This window comes from Lactuca saligna, chromosome 9, assembly GCF_052625555.1.
Source record: "Lactuca saligna cultivar CGN05327 chromosome 9, ASM5262555v1, whole genome shotgun sequence".
In the NCBI taxonomy this organism is placed as follows: domain Eukaryota; kingdom Viridiplantae; phylum Streptophyta; class Magnoliopsida; order Asterales; family Asteraceae; genus Lactuca; species Lactuca saligna.
Window position 1 is genome coordinate 60,558,980 of NC_136425.1, and position 15,611 is coordinate 60,574,590.

Here is a 15,611-nt window from a genome sequence, read left to right on the forward strand (position 1 = left end):
GATGTGATAAGATTGCATTTGAATGTTTTGAAGGATCGGTGAAAAGAAAGGAAGCTTGATAAGAGAGCAAGATGAATATAATCACAAGAGATGGATCTCGATCTCATGGACTTGAAGATTGGATTTTGAGCTTAGATAGTTATGATAGAGTTGTTAGAAATTTTCTTTTTACATAGTTTTCAATAGATTGTGCATTGTAAGGACAAATGCTTTTCCGCTGCTTTTATAAATAAAATAAATTTTGTTTGACTTATTTATTTGTTTACTTCCTTGCAATGAAATCATTATGAAAATTGATGTTTGCATATTTCTACAACGAATGGATATGATTCTTAGTTATGTTATTTATGGAAATGTCAAATGAAGGACTAGGAGATCGAGTACACAAAGTTGTGTGTTGATCGAGTTCACCATAAGAGTAACAAAGATATTCGTCATGATTTACTAAAGGCTTAGTAAATATGATTACACTTACAAGATTAAGTGTAATTTTGAATTGATTAAAGGGTTTAGATCAATAGAAAAACGAATAAGAAGAATCAAGTAGGCAGAAAGATAAGAGTTTCTCCATTCTAAGAAGAAGGGAGAGTAGCTTTTATGCTTTATGATAGGTCTTAATGATTAAGAACCATATCTCAATTGATCCTCTAAGTGAGTCTTGGTACAATTGTATGTCCAAGAAGAGGAATCAAAGATTGATGAAATGGTCAAATCAAGAAGACAATCGTACTTCGTTCCAATAACAAGTCTTAAAGTTAAGATTGTGACAATGAGTGAAAAGTATCAAAGGTTTATAACATTCATCAAATGTGGAAAGTTGTGATGTCTTGGATAAGACAAAGACCAACTATGACCAATTTATGAAGTGTTTTGATACAAGCTACACTAACTCTTGAAAATTTGTTTGTCAAGAAATGTTTATTGACAAAAGAATCTTATATATCAAGGAGACAGTGGGAGTCTTAATGGTCTCGAAAAGTTTCAAGAACAAATCAAATAAACCTTATCGATCATCACTAGCACACGAGTTGAGGTTTACAACCTATCGTGAAGACATTATTTTGTTTCTGTGCCAATCCAATCGAGTTAATTATGCATGTGAGTGCTATGAGTTCTCATTTGAATGCGTAAAAGGCAAGGACCTTGATCAATGAAAGGTGCATTGATAGGAAAAAGGTAAGATGCTTAACTACTTGGAAGACGTAGTGGGCAGCTGTGCTACCATAAGGCAAGAAATCAAGATTAAAGGAAGTTCGATCCATATGAGTTTGAATTTGTCGTAAACTTTGGTTTTAACAAATTCACATGGATAGGAACACATACACCGTTTAAATCTAAGTGTCATAAGATTTCCTCCTTCATGAAAATGATTGTGAGAAAATGCTTTCACTAAGAAAGATTTTAAAAGATAGTGATTGTAAAATTGCATTCTCGAATTCGATCATGGTTACGGCATCCCTTTCCATAATTTGAATTGTGAGGTTTGGCAATTAGTATTAATTGTTAAGACACACATATGAATTATCTAAGGCAAAAGTGTATAAGTTCAAGAAGTCTTGATAAAAGATTATCAAAGCACTAAGTATTAAAAACATGGACTTAAGAAATTCAATAGGTATTGTCTTTCTGGAAGTTAAGATGTTTATGAATACATCTCAAAGCTAGTGGGAGCATAAGTGTTATGTTTTATAATAATCATAATGATAGTGGGAGCATAAATGTTATGATTGTATGATTATTAAAGCAAGTATTGCATAATTGGCAATATTAATTATAGAAAACAAGAGTCATACTCTGCAAAGTTGTAAGAGTTGAAAGGTTGTTTTGCTATAATTAAGGGAGAGAATATTATGCTTCATTTCAAATCTAAAGGATTAGGTTGTGAAATGTTAATAAACTTAGTCAAGGGTACATAGTGTGTTCTTAAAATTTCGATTATGATTACGGCATTCCTCTTCACAATTCGAATTTTGAGAACATAGCAAATAAAACATTATGCGTTGTGTCCCATACGCTTCGAGTATAGGATCGATTGCAAATGATTTAATGTTTGACCATTCTAAAATTTTCCAAATGTCCAGCGCATTTAGAGGTAAAAGGGACTAGAATTGGTTCTGACTAAAATAATTAAACAACTATCAAAGGACGATTCGAAGTTCGACGAGAATTGGTCGCTTGTGAGTAGTTGGAAGTATAGTATTGGAAATTATGGAAATGTTTCCATATTGGATGGACAATATCGACATCATTACGAATAGATAAGATTCTATTAAGAAATTAGTTGTCATATGGAAAATATGGAAGCGTGTCCATATTAGGAAGTAAATATTGAAAATCTATGTCTAGATTAGAAACTTTTATGCAAAAGGATGTTCAAAGGAATATACTTTGAGTGAGAGACATCATATCTAAGGAATTGTCTTGTAACAATCTCCGATAAAGGAATTTGTAATATCATTGGCAATAGTCTTTGAGACTTTGGTGCAGTGACATTACAAAAGGATCGTTGCATAAAGTGTTAGAATCTAGTATATTCTATAAGTAACAAGAATTTGATATTCTTACACTTAAGAAAATGGATTTGGAGTTGTGAAATGAGAATGATTGGAAATGTGTTCAATTTGTCTATTTCACAAAAGTAAGAACCACAGGTAAACATTGTGTGCATGCTAGGAGCATGGGACAAGTGTAATAATTCAAGTAAGAAGTTGATTAACCGAAACGACAAATAATGAGTAATCGATATGGTGATAAATAAAACGTGTTTTGTTTATACTCAAAGGGTTGAGGCCATATGGGATTAGTATTATTCTTGTGTTTCACCTTGCATGTTTTGACTTCCAGAATAATTGAGTTTATTAAGAATAATCGAATTATTCAAACGGGCCACAGTCGTTCATATGTTGGAAGTAGATATGAATGAAGACTGTCGTGAATTGGTGTGTGGATTGTCTAAAAGAGTATTAGACATAAGCAAATGTTTGCTGCAACGTTCATGAGTGCTTATGAATATGATTTGAGCATTGGATTAAACCCACGCTCACTTGGATCACTCCATGAATTGTATCACGAGTGATTAGTGAGACGATAACATCTTATATTCTTGAAACCGAGATGTGTGAGTTGTATCTTGCTAATCGATTGCACATTGATAATATGTAAACGCACTAGTAACTTGGTGTTATAAAACATATTGTTGTGTGTGATTTGGTTAGTGAGTGCAAGCAAGCATTGTATCAAAGTTTATCTGTTCCTTTTATCCAAGGTAGGATAGAAGCGATATCTTTGGGCCCCTCGATGGTTTAGTGATGACATACGTAAATGCTCGGCCAGGCTAGGGCTAATTTGATTTGTTCAGTTAGTCTGTCGTCATAAATCGGAAATCGAGATATATTACAAAGAGAATGATTAGAAATCATATCTCATACGATATCTAGAATGGAGGAATATATGATCCCTTATCTAAGGACACGCGTATCTGATATGATCAGAGTTGACAGCGGCTTTGGAAAGCTACAATTGCAGATCGGGATCTGAAGTCATACACAGAATAGTTGTTAGACTTATCCAAGTGGGAGACTGTTGGATTAGTGTCTAAGTCCATAACTATTTTGGTATGTACTTGACCCGATGGTGCATGGTCCTTTTGGGTTGCCTTCACCAAAGCAACTTGATTGGAGAAATGAATAAAGAGAGAGAGGATAATATGATTTATTAATATGTTATAAGAATAATATATTAAAGGAGAAATCATATTTGTTTAATTAATATTGGTCAATAATTAATTAAGAATTAGTTTTGTGATCAAATGTAATTAATTAAACTAGAGGGGCTGATTTGTAATTATGTGATAGTTACAAAATAAGGTAAGGATTATCTTATTTATATGGTGGACGAATTTAAGGTTGGAAAGCCTTAGAATTCGAGTATGATAAGGATTCAAGGATTATCTTATTGGTTGCTTAATGGATAATCAACTAGATAAGGATAATGACTGAAACCCTATCTCTACACCTATATAAACACCCTTAGGGTCATGAATTCGTGTATCCCTTCCTAAGAGGTCCTAGATACGAATTCTAACCTCTCACCTCTCTCCTTATACCTTCTCCACTTGCTTATGGTGTTTGTAAGCCATTAGAGGAGTGACACTTGTGACTCTAAGCCTTCCAAAGTCAATTCAAGGAGGAATTGGGATTGTTATTGCTACATAACAATCAAGGTATGATCTTAAACCTAATTACATGTTAATATGATTACTTGCATGCTAGAATTAGGGTTTATAGTCTTGGATTCAAAGCATGTACAATAGAGAAACCTAGATCCAAGCATTAGGGTTTGTATGAGCACATAGGATGTCTTATGACTAAAACCCATCAAAATTAACCTTGAAGAAATTCAAGAGTCAAGCGGTGAAGGAACCTCAATCCCTAACAATCAACCTGAGGAGGAAACTCCTGTTGATGAGTTTGTATCTCTGAGGCGTTCCACAAGAGTTAGGAATCCACTTGAGCATTACTATGGTTTTCATATTACTACGGAAGGTGATGCATTTATCAGTGATAGTACATTGGTAAATTTGGATGAGCCTAACAACTTTAAGGAAGCCATGGCAGGCCCTGAGTCCGCCAAATGGAAAGAGGCCATGGACAGCGAGATTCAGTCCATGTATGAAAATCAAGTTTGGAACTTGGTGGACAATGTGCCGGGTCGTAAGACGGTCGGGTGCAAATGGATCTTCAAGAAGAAGACCGACATGGATGGGAATGTACACACTTATAAAGCGCGACTGGTTGCGAAGGGCTTTACTCAAACTCTGGGAGTTGACTATGATGAGACATTCTCACCAGTAGCGAAGATTAAGTCTATTAGGGTTTTTCTAGCCATAGCTGCATTTCATGAGAATAAGGACACTTATGATTTGTTAATATATTCTAATATATTAATATGAAATCGTATTGTTTAATTAGTATTGATCAATAATTAATTTGGAATTATTTTTTAGATCAAAAGAGACTAATTAAATATATGAGGATTGATTATGTAAATCTTTCATTCTTATATAGTGGGCTTAAGGTCCATGATTCACTTGATTAGGCTAGGATCCATTGGGTGCTCCATGAATGCTCCATGGAGGTTATAAACCCATGGATCATGGGGGAAATGAAAAGCCATGCACATTAGGGTTTACATGGTGTAACCCTACATGTGAAACACTATATAAGGAACCTCATATGGAGCAAAATCGGCCACTAAGACAATAAGAGTGAGGGCTAGCCGAATTTATGCTCAAAGTGTACTTTTCTCAAGTTATTCCAAGTGTTGTGGTGTCGTGTGAAACATTTGAGGCGTCACATTTGGGGTGCTAGGCTTACAAAGTCTTTAGGAATCCAAGCAACAATAAAGGTATGTCATTCTACTAATTTTTATATTACAAGTACCCCATGCTATGCTACTTAGAATGGGAACCTTGGAAAAGTCATATTTGCATGTATATTAGAGAAAACATAGATCCAAGGTTTCTAGGGTTGCATGTACACCATCGGAGTTTTAGAATGCTCAAAACCTATCAGGAACCACTACCAACTCTTTTACTATATCTCTAATACTAGGCAATTAATGGAGCTAACACCATATGCCACATAATGGGTAGCTAGCCCACATATGCACACGAGGATTACCTAGAAGTTTACTTACAGTGACGAACATGTCGAACAGTTAATACTGGGTAATTGGGACCTCACAATCACAACCTACTTTATCATGATATGCATAAGTAGGATGTTTAAATCATTTTCCAAAATATAAGCTCTTTTGCTTTTATAATCAATCCATTGTCCAAAAATGACATTTCATGAATGCAATAATACACATAGCAGCAAGTCGAATTCAATATCATTATAGGAAAAAACATAACAAAATGCAAAGTAAGTAGGGGATGTGTGTTCCCGGTAACTCACCTCAATCACCTCTAAAGAAAAAACTTCTTTCCTTTAGTATTGTTATGAGTAATATTTTTTCCGTAAATTTATTTTTCCTAGCATCTTGAACTTATACTAATATAATGAAGGGCCCAAGATCTTGAACTACCTAACATCTTAGGATTGTCATCGAGTTTCTTATATTCTTTGATGTAGGGAAGAAGAAATATTAAAAAAAAACACATGGACTAAGTCAAAGGGCTATCATATGGTCAAAGAGAAGAAACTTCATAAGTCTCAAAAATCGGGTCAAGCAAGAATCAAGGAACATCCTAAGATTTTGGGATAGTTTGTCATATGATCCTTGCATAAAAAGACTAGTTGATGATCACATAGACACGTTCATTCACTCACTCTAACCTACTCTGTGAACACTCTTGAGCACGAAAACACTGCACTTTTGAAAAACTAATTGTAATCTTCTTTTTATTGATTTAAGTTCTAAGACAGTGTAACATTGTTACCTTCCAAGGTTTTATGTTAGAGCTCTTAAAAGACTAAGAGCTTTCCTCCTATATAATTGTGTTATTTCATTTATTTCTTATTTGTTTTATTTGAGTGTTTTTAAAAATCTTTAGTACGATAGATTTCGACCTTACATTGTTTTCCTAATTTTCTATAATTTATTTACATCAATATATATATATATATATATATATATATATATATATATATATATATATATATATATATATATATATATATATATATATATTCAAAACTTTATACTGTGAATGCTAAAAAATAAATTAAAACCGTATTCACATTGTGAATCTGCATAGATTCTCATTGTAAATTTGATAAAAAAAAAAGTAAATTTTTTATCGAATTTGATATCATTGGAAAAAAGATAAAAAGTTATGAATTTTTATGCTTTTAGTTTTTTTTTTAATAAAAAATAAGCTCTAAAAGTTAAAAAGAAAAAAGATTGGTTCCTTGGTTCTATCGTTAATAATGGTTCTTTATTGAACATCACTATATATATATATATATATATATATATATATATATATATATATATATATATATATATATATATATATATATATATATATATTCACAACTTCATATTGTGAATACTAAAAAATAAATTAAAATCTCACATTGTGAATCTGCATAGATTCACATTGTAAATTTGACAAAAAAAAGTAAATTTTTTTATCGAATTTGATATCATTGGAAAAATGATAAAAAGTTATGAATTTTTATGTTTTTATTTTTTTTATAAAAAATAAGCTTTAAAAGTTAAAAATAAAAACGATTGGTTCGTTAGTTCTATGGTTAATTATAGTTCTTTATTGAACGTTACTATATATATATATATATATATATATATATATATATATATATATATATATATATATATATATATATATATATATATATATATATATTCACAACTACATATTGTGAATGCTAAAAAATAAATTAAATTCATATTCACATTGTGAATCTGCATAGATTCACATTGTAAATTTGACAAAAAAAAAAAAGTAAATTTTTTTATCGAATTTGATATCATTGGAAAAAAGATAAAAAATTATGAATTTTTATGTTTTTCGTTTTTTTATAAATAATAAGCTCTAAAAGTTAAAAATAAAAAAAAATGGTTCATTGGTTCTATGGTTAGTAATGGTTATCTACTGAACCTATATATATATATATATATATATATATATATATATATATATATATATATATATATATATATATATATATATATATATATATATATATATATATATGATAAAATTGAATATGTGGCTATTATGTACCTAAGCTTAGGTATAGAATCTTTTAAATGACGTAGTTTCAAACAAAACAAATACATTTTCATTTTCTCTTAATTTGTTTTTAATAAAATACCATTGAATTGAGTTAATTCTAGAATGAAAAAAGATTAATTATATATATCTTTTTATTGCTAAACATCATTGAAGTTTATAGGTAAAGTAAAATATCAATATTATTTAACGTATACCACTAAATTGTTTTGTTATTCAATTGAAAAACTATATCGAATGATTAGTGAAAAGCGTGATTGAGTACAACCATGATCTTTTTTTTATCTTTTATTCTAGTAATTTCATTTAAAATTTTGTATGACTGATTAAATCATCATGATTTTTAATGTTTTAAGTTCTTAGACACAATGAAGAAAAAGAACATAAACTCGATTGGTTTAGTAAGTCACATGGTTAAGGAAGAATAGTAAACGAGATATCATGATTCTTTTCGATATATATTGATCAAAACTACATAGTTTGAAGAGTTCTATATATAAGTTTAGGTACATAACAGTCACACATTCCCTAAACCATATATATATATATATATATATATATATATATATATATATATATATATATATACATACTAGCCGTCTACCCGCACAAAACGGCAGGCGGCGAATAATTTGATCTCTTTAGAGTTAAAACCATTTTGCGTTCACTTCGAGAAATGAATATTAAATGACATCTATTTTTCAAGAGCATTAACATTTCATATTAAGTGGGTGTTTGGCTAAGCTTTTTTAAAAACAACTTATTAGGTTCCACATCACTATAAGTTAAAAAAGTGTTTGGATTAAAATAACTTATTCCGGTGGGGAACCTCTAATACGATATTTTTTCATAAGTTACCCTATACTTACTTATTAACTTATAAGCTAATAAACTAATAAGCAATAAGCTTTTTTGCCACACACCCCCTAAATGGTTATTACTTCCATTTATACATACCCAAACCACTTGTACTGTTTATCGTCCTCTTTTTTTTTTTTTTTCGTTTTCCTTAATTCCTTTATTAATTTAATATCCTACTAAGTAAAATGCTAAAATATATAAATAATAGTTTATAAAAATAAACCTTTAGAATATCAGGTGTTGTGATTCAAAAGTCGATAAATAGGCATTTGAGAATGCCAAAATACTCAGGTGTCAACTTGTTCATTGTGATTTTAAACCAAGTTTGGTCACAAATTAAAACATTTTCAACGATAGTATGTAATTCAAGGATTTATATTGATTTAGGTTCTCGAAACCTTAAAATATTGAACAAAATCTATATAGAATCTTATAATAAGGACAATGATCACCGTAATCAGGAAGTCCATGTGATGAAACTTGATATTATAAGGACCAATGATGAAAAAGGTTTCATTTTTAGACTAAACAAGATGAAAAATATACAAACTACCTTAATCATGTCAAATCTTGTGTTTAACCGTTTTTTATTGCAAAAGTAAGATGCCAAAATATACAAACTAATGATAATACAATGCTCTAACTGGCCCTCTTGGTTGAGTTCTTTGAACCTGCAAAACCAACACATTAAAGAAACATAGTAAAAACCTTTTTAAGAACAAACCTGATATAATAAAGTCTTCACCCAATATATTTATAAGAGAAAAATACAAAAAGTTAAAAATGATGAAATTAATTACAAGTAAGGATTAAAATAAAAACCTGTTAAGAAAGAGTCATCTGCAGGAGGGATATTTGAATCAACATGTATTTTCTGATGGTTTCAAATTTTGAATTATCCGAAATTCAGGGAATGAGATAGAATTTGTTGAGAAATATAAGGATTCAAAACACATGTTAAAATTTAATATTATTTTATTGATGACTACTTGTATTATTAGCTTAATGATTTGAACGTCTTGAAAAAATAATATTATTATATTCAGTCTATTTTTAGAAATAGTGGGATTTCTTTTATAAGATAGTGTGTGTGTGTGTGTGTGTGTGTGTGTGTGTGTGTATATATATATATATATATATATATATATATATATATATATATATATATATATATATATATATAAGCAAGAATGATTATTTAAGGTTATTATCCACTTACTTCTCTTGTTACCACAAGAACGATCGACTGAAAGAATGAAGGAGATTGCACAACTGTTGTAAACTGATATGACGGTGCATTATCTTCTGTGATTATGTTCTACATAATCTGACAACAACGAAGTTAATAAAAAATACGGTATTTTTTGAACATCTTGTAAATTTCGTTACGCTTTTAAGTTATTTTTTCATTTACCTTAAGTATCTAGTTACAACAAAGTTTTATTTGTACACACATGTATTTTGTTTGTATTTTGTGTACAAATAGTATATTTTAATGATATTTTTTGTACTAAAAAATAAAATGATATTTTTGAACATTTTAGATACCGGATAACTTGATGGTTATCCATAATAGCCTATTAAATGGTATTTTATATTCGGAAAAAAACAATAATTCTTTTTCTACATTTTATTAGTTTAAGTTATTTTTCTTTATTCTAAGATTATGTCATAGTCATTAACTTGAAAAAGCAGAATTATATATAAAATTAAGTTGAAAACCAGTCAAAACTAACAAACTTAAAGTGTCGCTACTCTGTCACAATCATTGTTGAGAAACCTTTTAAAACACTGGGTCATCAATTAAACACGTGTTTTAACTTTGAACTTAATATTAAACGACACAAAGGATGTGAAACATGAACTTTACTTTTTTCTTTTTCATATTACATCAATCATACAAAATTTCTTTGTTTTTCTTTTTTCGCTTTATATCTTTACTCCAAGTAACAAAAACCAAGATACCATAACAAACTGATATAAATTTAACTAATACATATTTTTTATTTATTATACAACTTTATTCTTCTTTTAATCTCTTTCTCCAGCTCCTCCATTCCTCCCACTTCTTCTAACTCCTACACAAACAAAATTAAATGATGGATAAACAATCAAATATTAATTAACACAAAATTTAAAAAATCCAAATCTTTCCATCACATAGTAACATACCTTAGGTCCCAAAAACAAACCATAAGGTACCCCATTGAATTTTTCTGTGTGATGCAACTGAAAAACAAAAGATGAAAGAATAAATATATATTATAATGGATTTTAATATAAGTATAAAAAATATTAATAGGATGAATAAATTGTGATCACATGTTGTTTACCTGATGAGCAGCTGCAACTCTTCGAAGGTAGGGGACATTTGCAATGGGACCCACTTGGAATCTCTTATGAACAAGGCCATCGTGGACGAACATGTACGCCATTCCAAACACCGTTATCCCAAGCCCCTACGATTTCGATTCCATTCCGACCATAAATTAAATTATTGATTTTTTCGAAACTTTTTAAGGATCTTTACGTTGTATTCAACAGTAACTATCGGCCATTAATAACATGTCAATTTTAATACCCAGACAAAATCAAATCTAGAAGAAGAAGAAGGAGATGAATCTGAGACTTACAGCGCCGAAACAGAGGCCGGGGAATATTCCTTTGTGGAAGAAGCCGTAGTTCAGTAACGCAATCGCCGGAACGGCGTTTATAATCGCGAACACGTCGTTGAGCTCGAAGGGGCCTTCTCGGGGTTTATGGTGTGACTGAAAAGTTCAATCAAAGGAATTTGATTCATCGATTTGCGGATTTTGATCCCTTGATTGGGGGAAAGTTTGTGGGAATCCAGATTAAATAAAGAAACAATGGAAGATGAAAGATTAATTTAATCAATCGAAGATTCAATTTGAAGTCAAAGACAAATCTGTTTTGTTTTGTGGGTCTGGGATTTGTTAATTACCTCATGCATGTGCCATAAAGAAGCATGCCATAGAGCTTCATGCGCCCATCTCGCCCAATACTCCATTCCAACCTGATATTAAGCAATTCATCCAATTTTGTATAAGCCCTAATTCGAACTCATACAGATGTGTATATATTTAGATTCATGGATAATGAGAGAGAGATGAGTGATTACCGCAGCGCCAACAGAGAGAGCAAATGTCCCAAACATCTCCACAAAAGGAACATCTCCACCCTGTAAGAACCGATTTAGTTTTCCCCAAAATAGGATTTGGTAATTTTGGTTGGAGATGACGCAAAGTCAATATATATAGTGAAACATACCTCCATTTGCCATGAAAACCTGTAATAAACAGCCATAACAGCCATGGAAGTAATCCCAAAAGTAGACATGATAGCTGCGACAAGGTAAGTAAACCGTTCGGACTTCTTCCTAGCCATTTTTTCCTCTACGACGCGGTTACTAGTACTACTCAACATCACGGGAGTTATTTCCTCATCTGAACCCTCGCCGCCGCTAGGTCCAGGATTGTTACCACCGCCGTTGTCCTCAACAATTTGGGTCTCTAACTTCTGGTCTCCGGCAACGAAACAAACTGTCAACCTAGGCGTCCGTCGGAACCGAACAATCGGGTCGAAGTTTCTTATAGAGGATGGAAATTGAGAAGTTCTAGATGTGGGTTTTTGACCTAGGAACGGCATTCGGGTTAAACGGAAGGAGCGTGAGCTGGAAGCGACGGCGATTGCTGCTGCCGCCATTGACGTCCAAGGCAGGCAAAGGGTTCTCTGAGGTGTAATGTTTGTTGGATTGGTGAGAGATGAAGAGAGTGAATTGGATGGAGGAAGAAGACGAATAGAAGGGTGTCTTGAGGAAAATGTATTGAAAATCGAAGGGGGTAGAAGGAAGTGGTGATGGAGAATGGATGAAGACCACATGTTGGCTTCTGTGTGAAGAAGGGCCCCTTAAATACTCACCACCAACTTGATTGCACTACTTCGTTTTGTATTGGGCTCTTCTTCTTCTTTTTTGGTTTCTTTTTTCTTTTCTTTTTTAAAACAAAAATTGGGAGTTAAAGTATTTAATTTATTTTAATACTTGTATCAAAGTTGAATATTTATCTTAACAGAAGAAAACGAAATATGATATAATAGAGTGGAATCCTGGACAAAACTTGAATATTTCTGATATCGTTGGATTAAGAAGTCATTTGGTAAATTAATCATTATATTCCATTGTTGTATTTAATTACTAGATCATTAAGGGGACCCATCATTAAGTTTGGTTTTCTGGTAGGCATGACTAAACTAATAAATGAAAGATTATTGTCATAAAAGTCTCATAGTTTACCATTCGTTTCTAATTTACCTTAACATTTTTTTATTACATTATTTATGAAAAAATGTTTTCTTTTTTGAATTTTAGAAGGTTTCCAACAGATTATTGCATATATTGCGGTTTTTGCTTACTTAGAACACATATGTGGCATGTTTTAGCAGACGTGACATGTTCACTTAGCTTGCCACGTCAACGTTTCTATTATTACCATAAAAATATCACAGTTTACACTTATTTCTAAAACACCGTAACATTTTTTTTCTTTTGCACATCATCGTTTCTACTAAGAAAATAAAAAACTTGAAGACTCGAACTTGTAACACCAAGTTTCAGGTATAATCTTCTTTAATTGTTATCGCATTCAAATTCAAAGAAATGATTTTTGGGGGCCACGCACATGGTGATGTATCTCCAACGACGTGGCATTGTATTAGACATAAATCAAGACTTAATTTAAATATTAGAGATAAATCTTTGCATACTTATCTCTTTACATTTTTTGTTATGTAATCTATGTAATTATCATTTGTATATTCCTCTTGTAATTTTGGCTATATATAATACGTCTCATCATAATTTACATGGTTTGAGTCTAATACAATCCTAAACCTAATTCCTTTGTCGTATTCTTCATAATCGTCATGTCTTCCTTTCCTTCTTCTTGTTCTACTTGTAAGATCCCCACAAATACATATAAAGTTTTTTTTTTTTTTTTTTTTTTTTTTTTTGTAATTTCATTCAAAACATATGATAATCATATCAAAACAGTCAAAAGTGTAGCATAGCAACATTTGATCAGAATACAAATTCCCAAAATCTCATAATACTGAAAATCATAGGTAGATGCAGTGCGATTATGCCGGACCATTCCACTTCGAGCTAGAAGTACGTGAACATAAACTAAAAACCATAAGCACAATGTTTAATGAGTTCCCCCAAAATACCCAATACCATACAAAATACAGTCAAACATATTTGGCTGCTTGCAATCCCCTTCGGTCTATTTCAATCGGATACAGTCAAGCATACTTCGGTTTATTTCAATCGGATACAATCAAGTATATATGGGTGCTTGCAATCCCCTTCGATCTATTTCAACCAGATACAATCAAACATATATTGGTGTTTGGAATCCCCTTTGGTCTATTTCAACTAGATTGATTCTATATACCCCTACCACTACCATGTAATATCATAACAAAAGAATCATAAAGTCATCAAGCAAATACAAGCATAACTGACAGTTGTCATGAAGATAGTCATCATACTACAACATAAACTAGTGGGTTGGCATTGGTGCCTTCGATCCACAACATAAACTAGTGACAGTTGTCATCAAGCAAATACAAGCATAACTGACAGTTGTCATGAAGACAGTCATCATACTACAACATAAACTAGTGGGTTGGCATTGGTGCCTTCGATCCACATACAGTGAAGGAAATTCACCTCAGACTGAAGGTGTCAAATCACACTCAGCGACAGTTGTCATAAAGTCATCAAGCAAATACAAGCATAACTGACAGTTGTCATGAAGATAGTCATCATACTACAACATAAACTAGTGGGTTGGCATTGGTGCCTTCGATACACATACAGTGAAGGAAATTCACCTTAGACTGAAGGTGTCAAATCACACTCAGCGACTGACTCGTGAAATCCTCTCCCTAAGTCATAAGTATAAAATCCTAATTAGCAATTAGGTCAATAATCCAACCTAAGAGTCCAAACTCTAATTCGTGACTTAAAGCAAAAACGGTTGCTTAACCCTTGCCTCATTTGGCCTACCCTACAAAGGCCCAAACCCAAACTAGTTCAAAAAGGCATTCAAAACCCAACTACTAGGCCCTAAGGCCCAATATGGCCTAAGAGCTCCTATAATGCCCTAAAGCCTATAAATGTCTTGCTACTACAGGTAAGCCTTAGGCCCAAACCTAAACAAGGCAAAGAGCCTAACAAAACTCGAGCCCAAAATCTCCTAAGCCCACAGACTACACACGTGCGGCGTACATGCCTCGTACGCCCGACATACGCAGTTGGTCCATAATCGGGGTACTGGCCTAGTACCCACAGCGTACCCAAGAGTACCCCCGTCGTACTGGTTAGTCAGGCCAAAGATGTTCCAATGTCTTAACCCATTAAGCATTAATGTCTAAGCTCATAAAACTATCTTAATCCATAAAGTTGCAAACTTTATGCTCTTGCATGCCTTAATGGGACTCAAACCATGAATTAAGCCTTCTATCTCTCCTAAGTGGTCACCAACCCATGCATAGTGGAGTTTTAATGTTCATGATACGATTTTTATGACTTCATGCACCTCTTAGAGTCTAAAAGGACAGTTCAAATGGTCTGGAGTAGCCTGTACTCCAAAAGACCAAATTATGGGACCAAAAGATGCTAATTTCTTCCCTAAACCTAGATCTAAGCTTAGAATAAACAAGTTTCAGAATTTATACCTCCAATGAGATAGAAATGATGCATAAACTCTAGATCTACAAGCTTCTTTTTCTCCTTTTCTTTTCCTCAAACTTCCTTCTTCTTCAAATCTCTAAAGAACACCCAAGAACTCTTTGTAAGCTCAACAAATGCTCTCAAGATAGCTAGGGTTTCGAGATTAGCACTAAATAACAATACGGGTTGAAGAGATGATGATCTTGAAGGACTTAATGAGCTTAAATAGGG

General features: G+C 32.2%; 1 protein-coding gene across 1 annotated transcript; it reads right to left on the reverse strand.

Annotated features, from left to right (window-relative positions):
* Positions 1–10,477: 10,477 nt before the first annotated feature.
* LOC145014685 (beta-carotene hydroxylase 2, chloroplastic-like) lies at positions 10,478–12,549 on the reverse strand. Its single transcript, XM_078973118.1, has 7 exons — positions 11,915–12,549; positions 11,766–11,825; positions 11,589–11,660; positions 11,260–11,394; positions 10,960–11,085; positions 10,799–10,855; positions 10,478–10,704 (listed from the first exon to the last, which is right to left on the reverse strand). The coding sequence occupies exons 1-7, from the start codon at positions 12,524–12,526 to the stop codon at positions 10,630–10,632; spliced, it is 1,137 nt and encodes a 378-aa protein (XP_078829244.1). The 5' UTR covers positions 12,527–12,549; the 3' UTR covers positions 10,478–10,629.
* Positions 12,550–15,611: the final 3,062 nt, after the last annotated feature.

What these genes read in the sequence shown, in the direction of transcription:
- LOC145014685 (XM_078973118.1), bottom strand. Translation starts at nt 12,526, where the DNA reads ATGTGGTCTTCATCCATTCTCCATCACCACTTCCTTCTACCCCCTTCG. An exon ending in CTCTCTCTGTTGGCGCTGCG is followed by an intron (nt 11,661 to 11,765) that starts GTAATCACTCAT and finishes GCTTAATATCAG; the next exon opens with GTTGGAATGGAGTATTGGGC. An exon ending in GTTTGTTTTTGGGACCTAAG is followed by an intron (nt 10,705 to 10,798) that starts GTATGTTACTAT and finishes TTGTTTGTGTAG; the next exon opens with GAGTTAGAAGAAGTGGGAGG.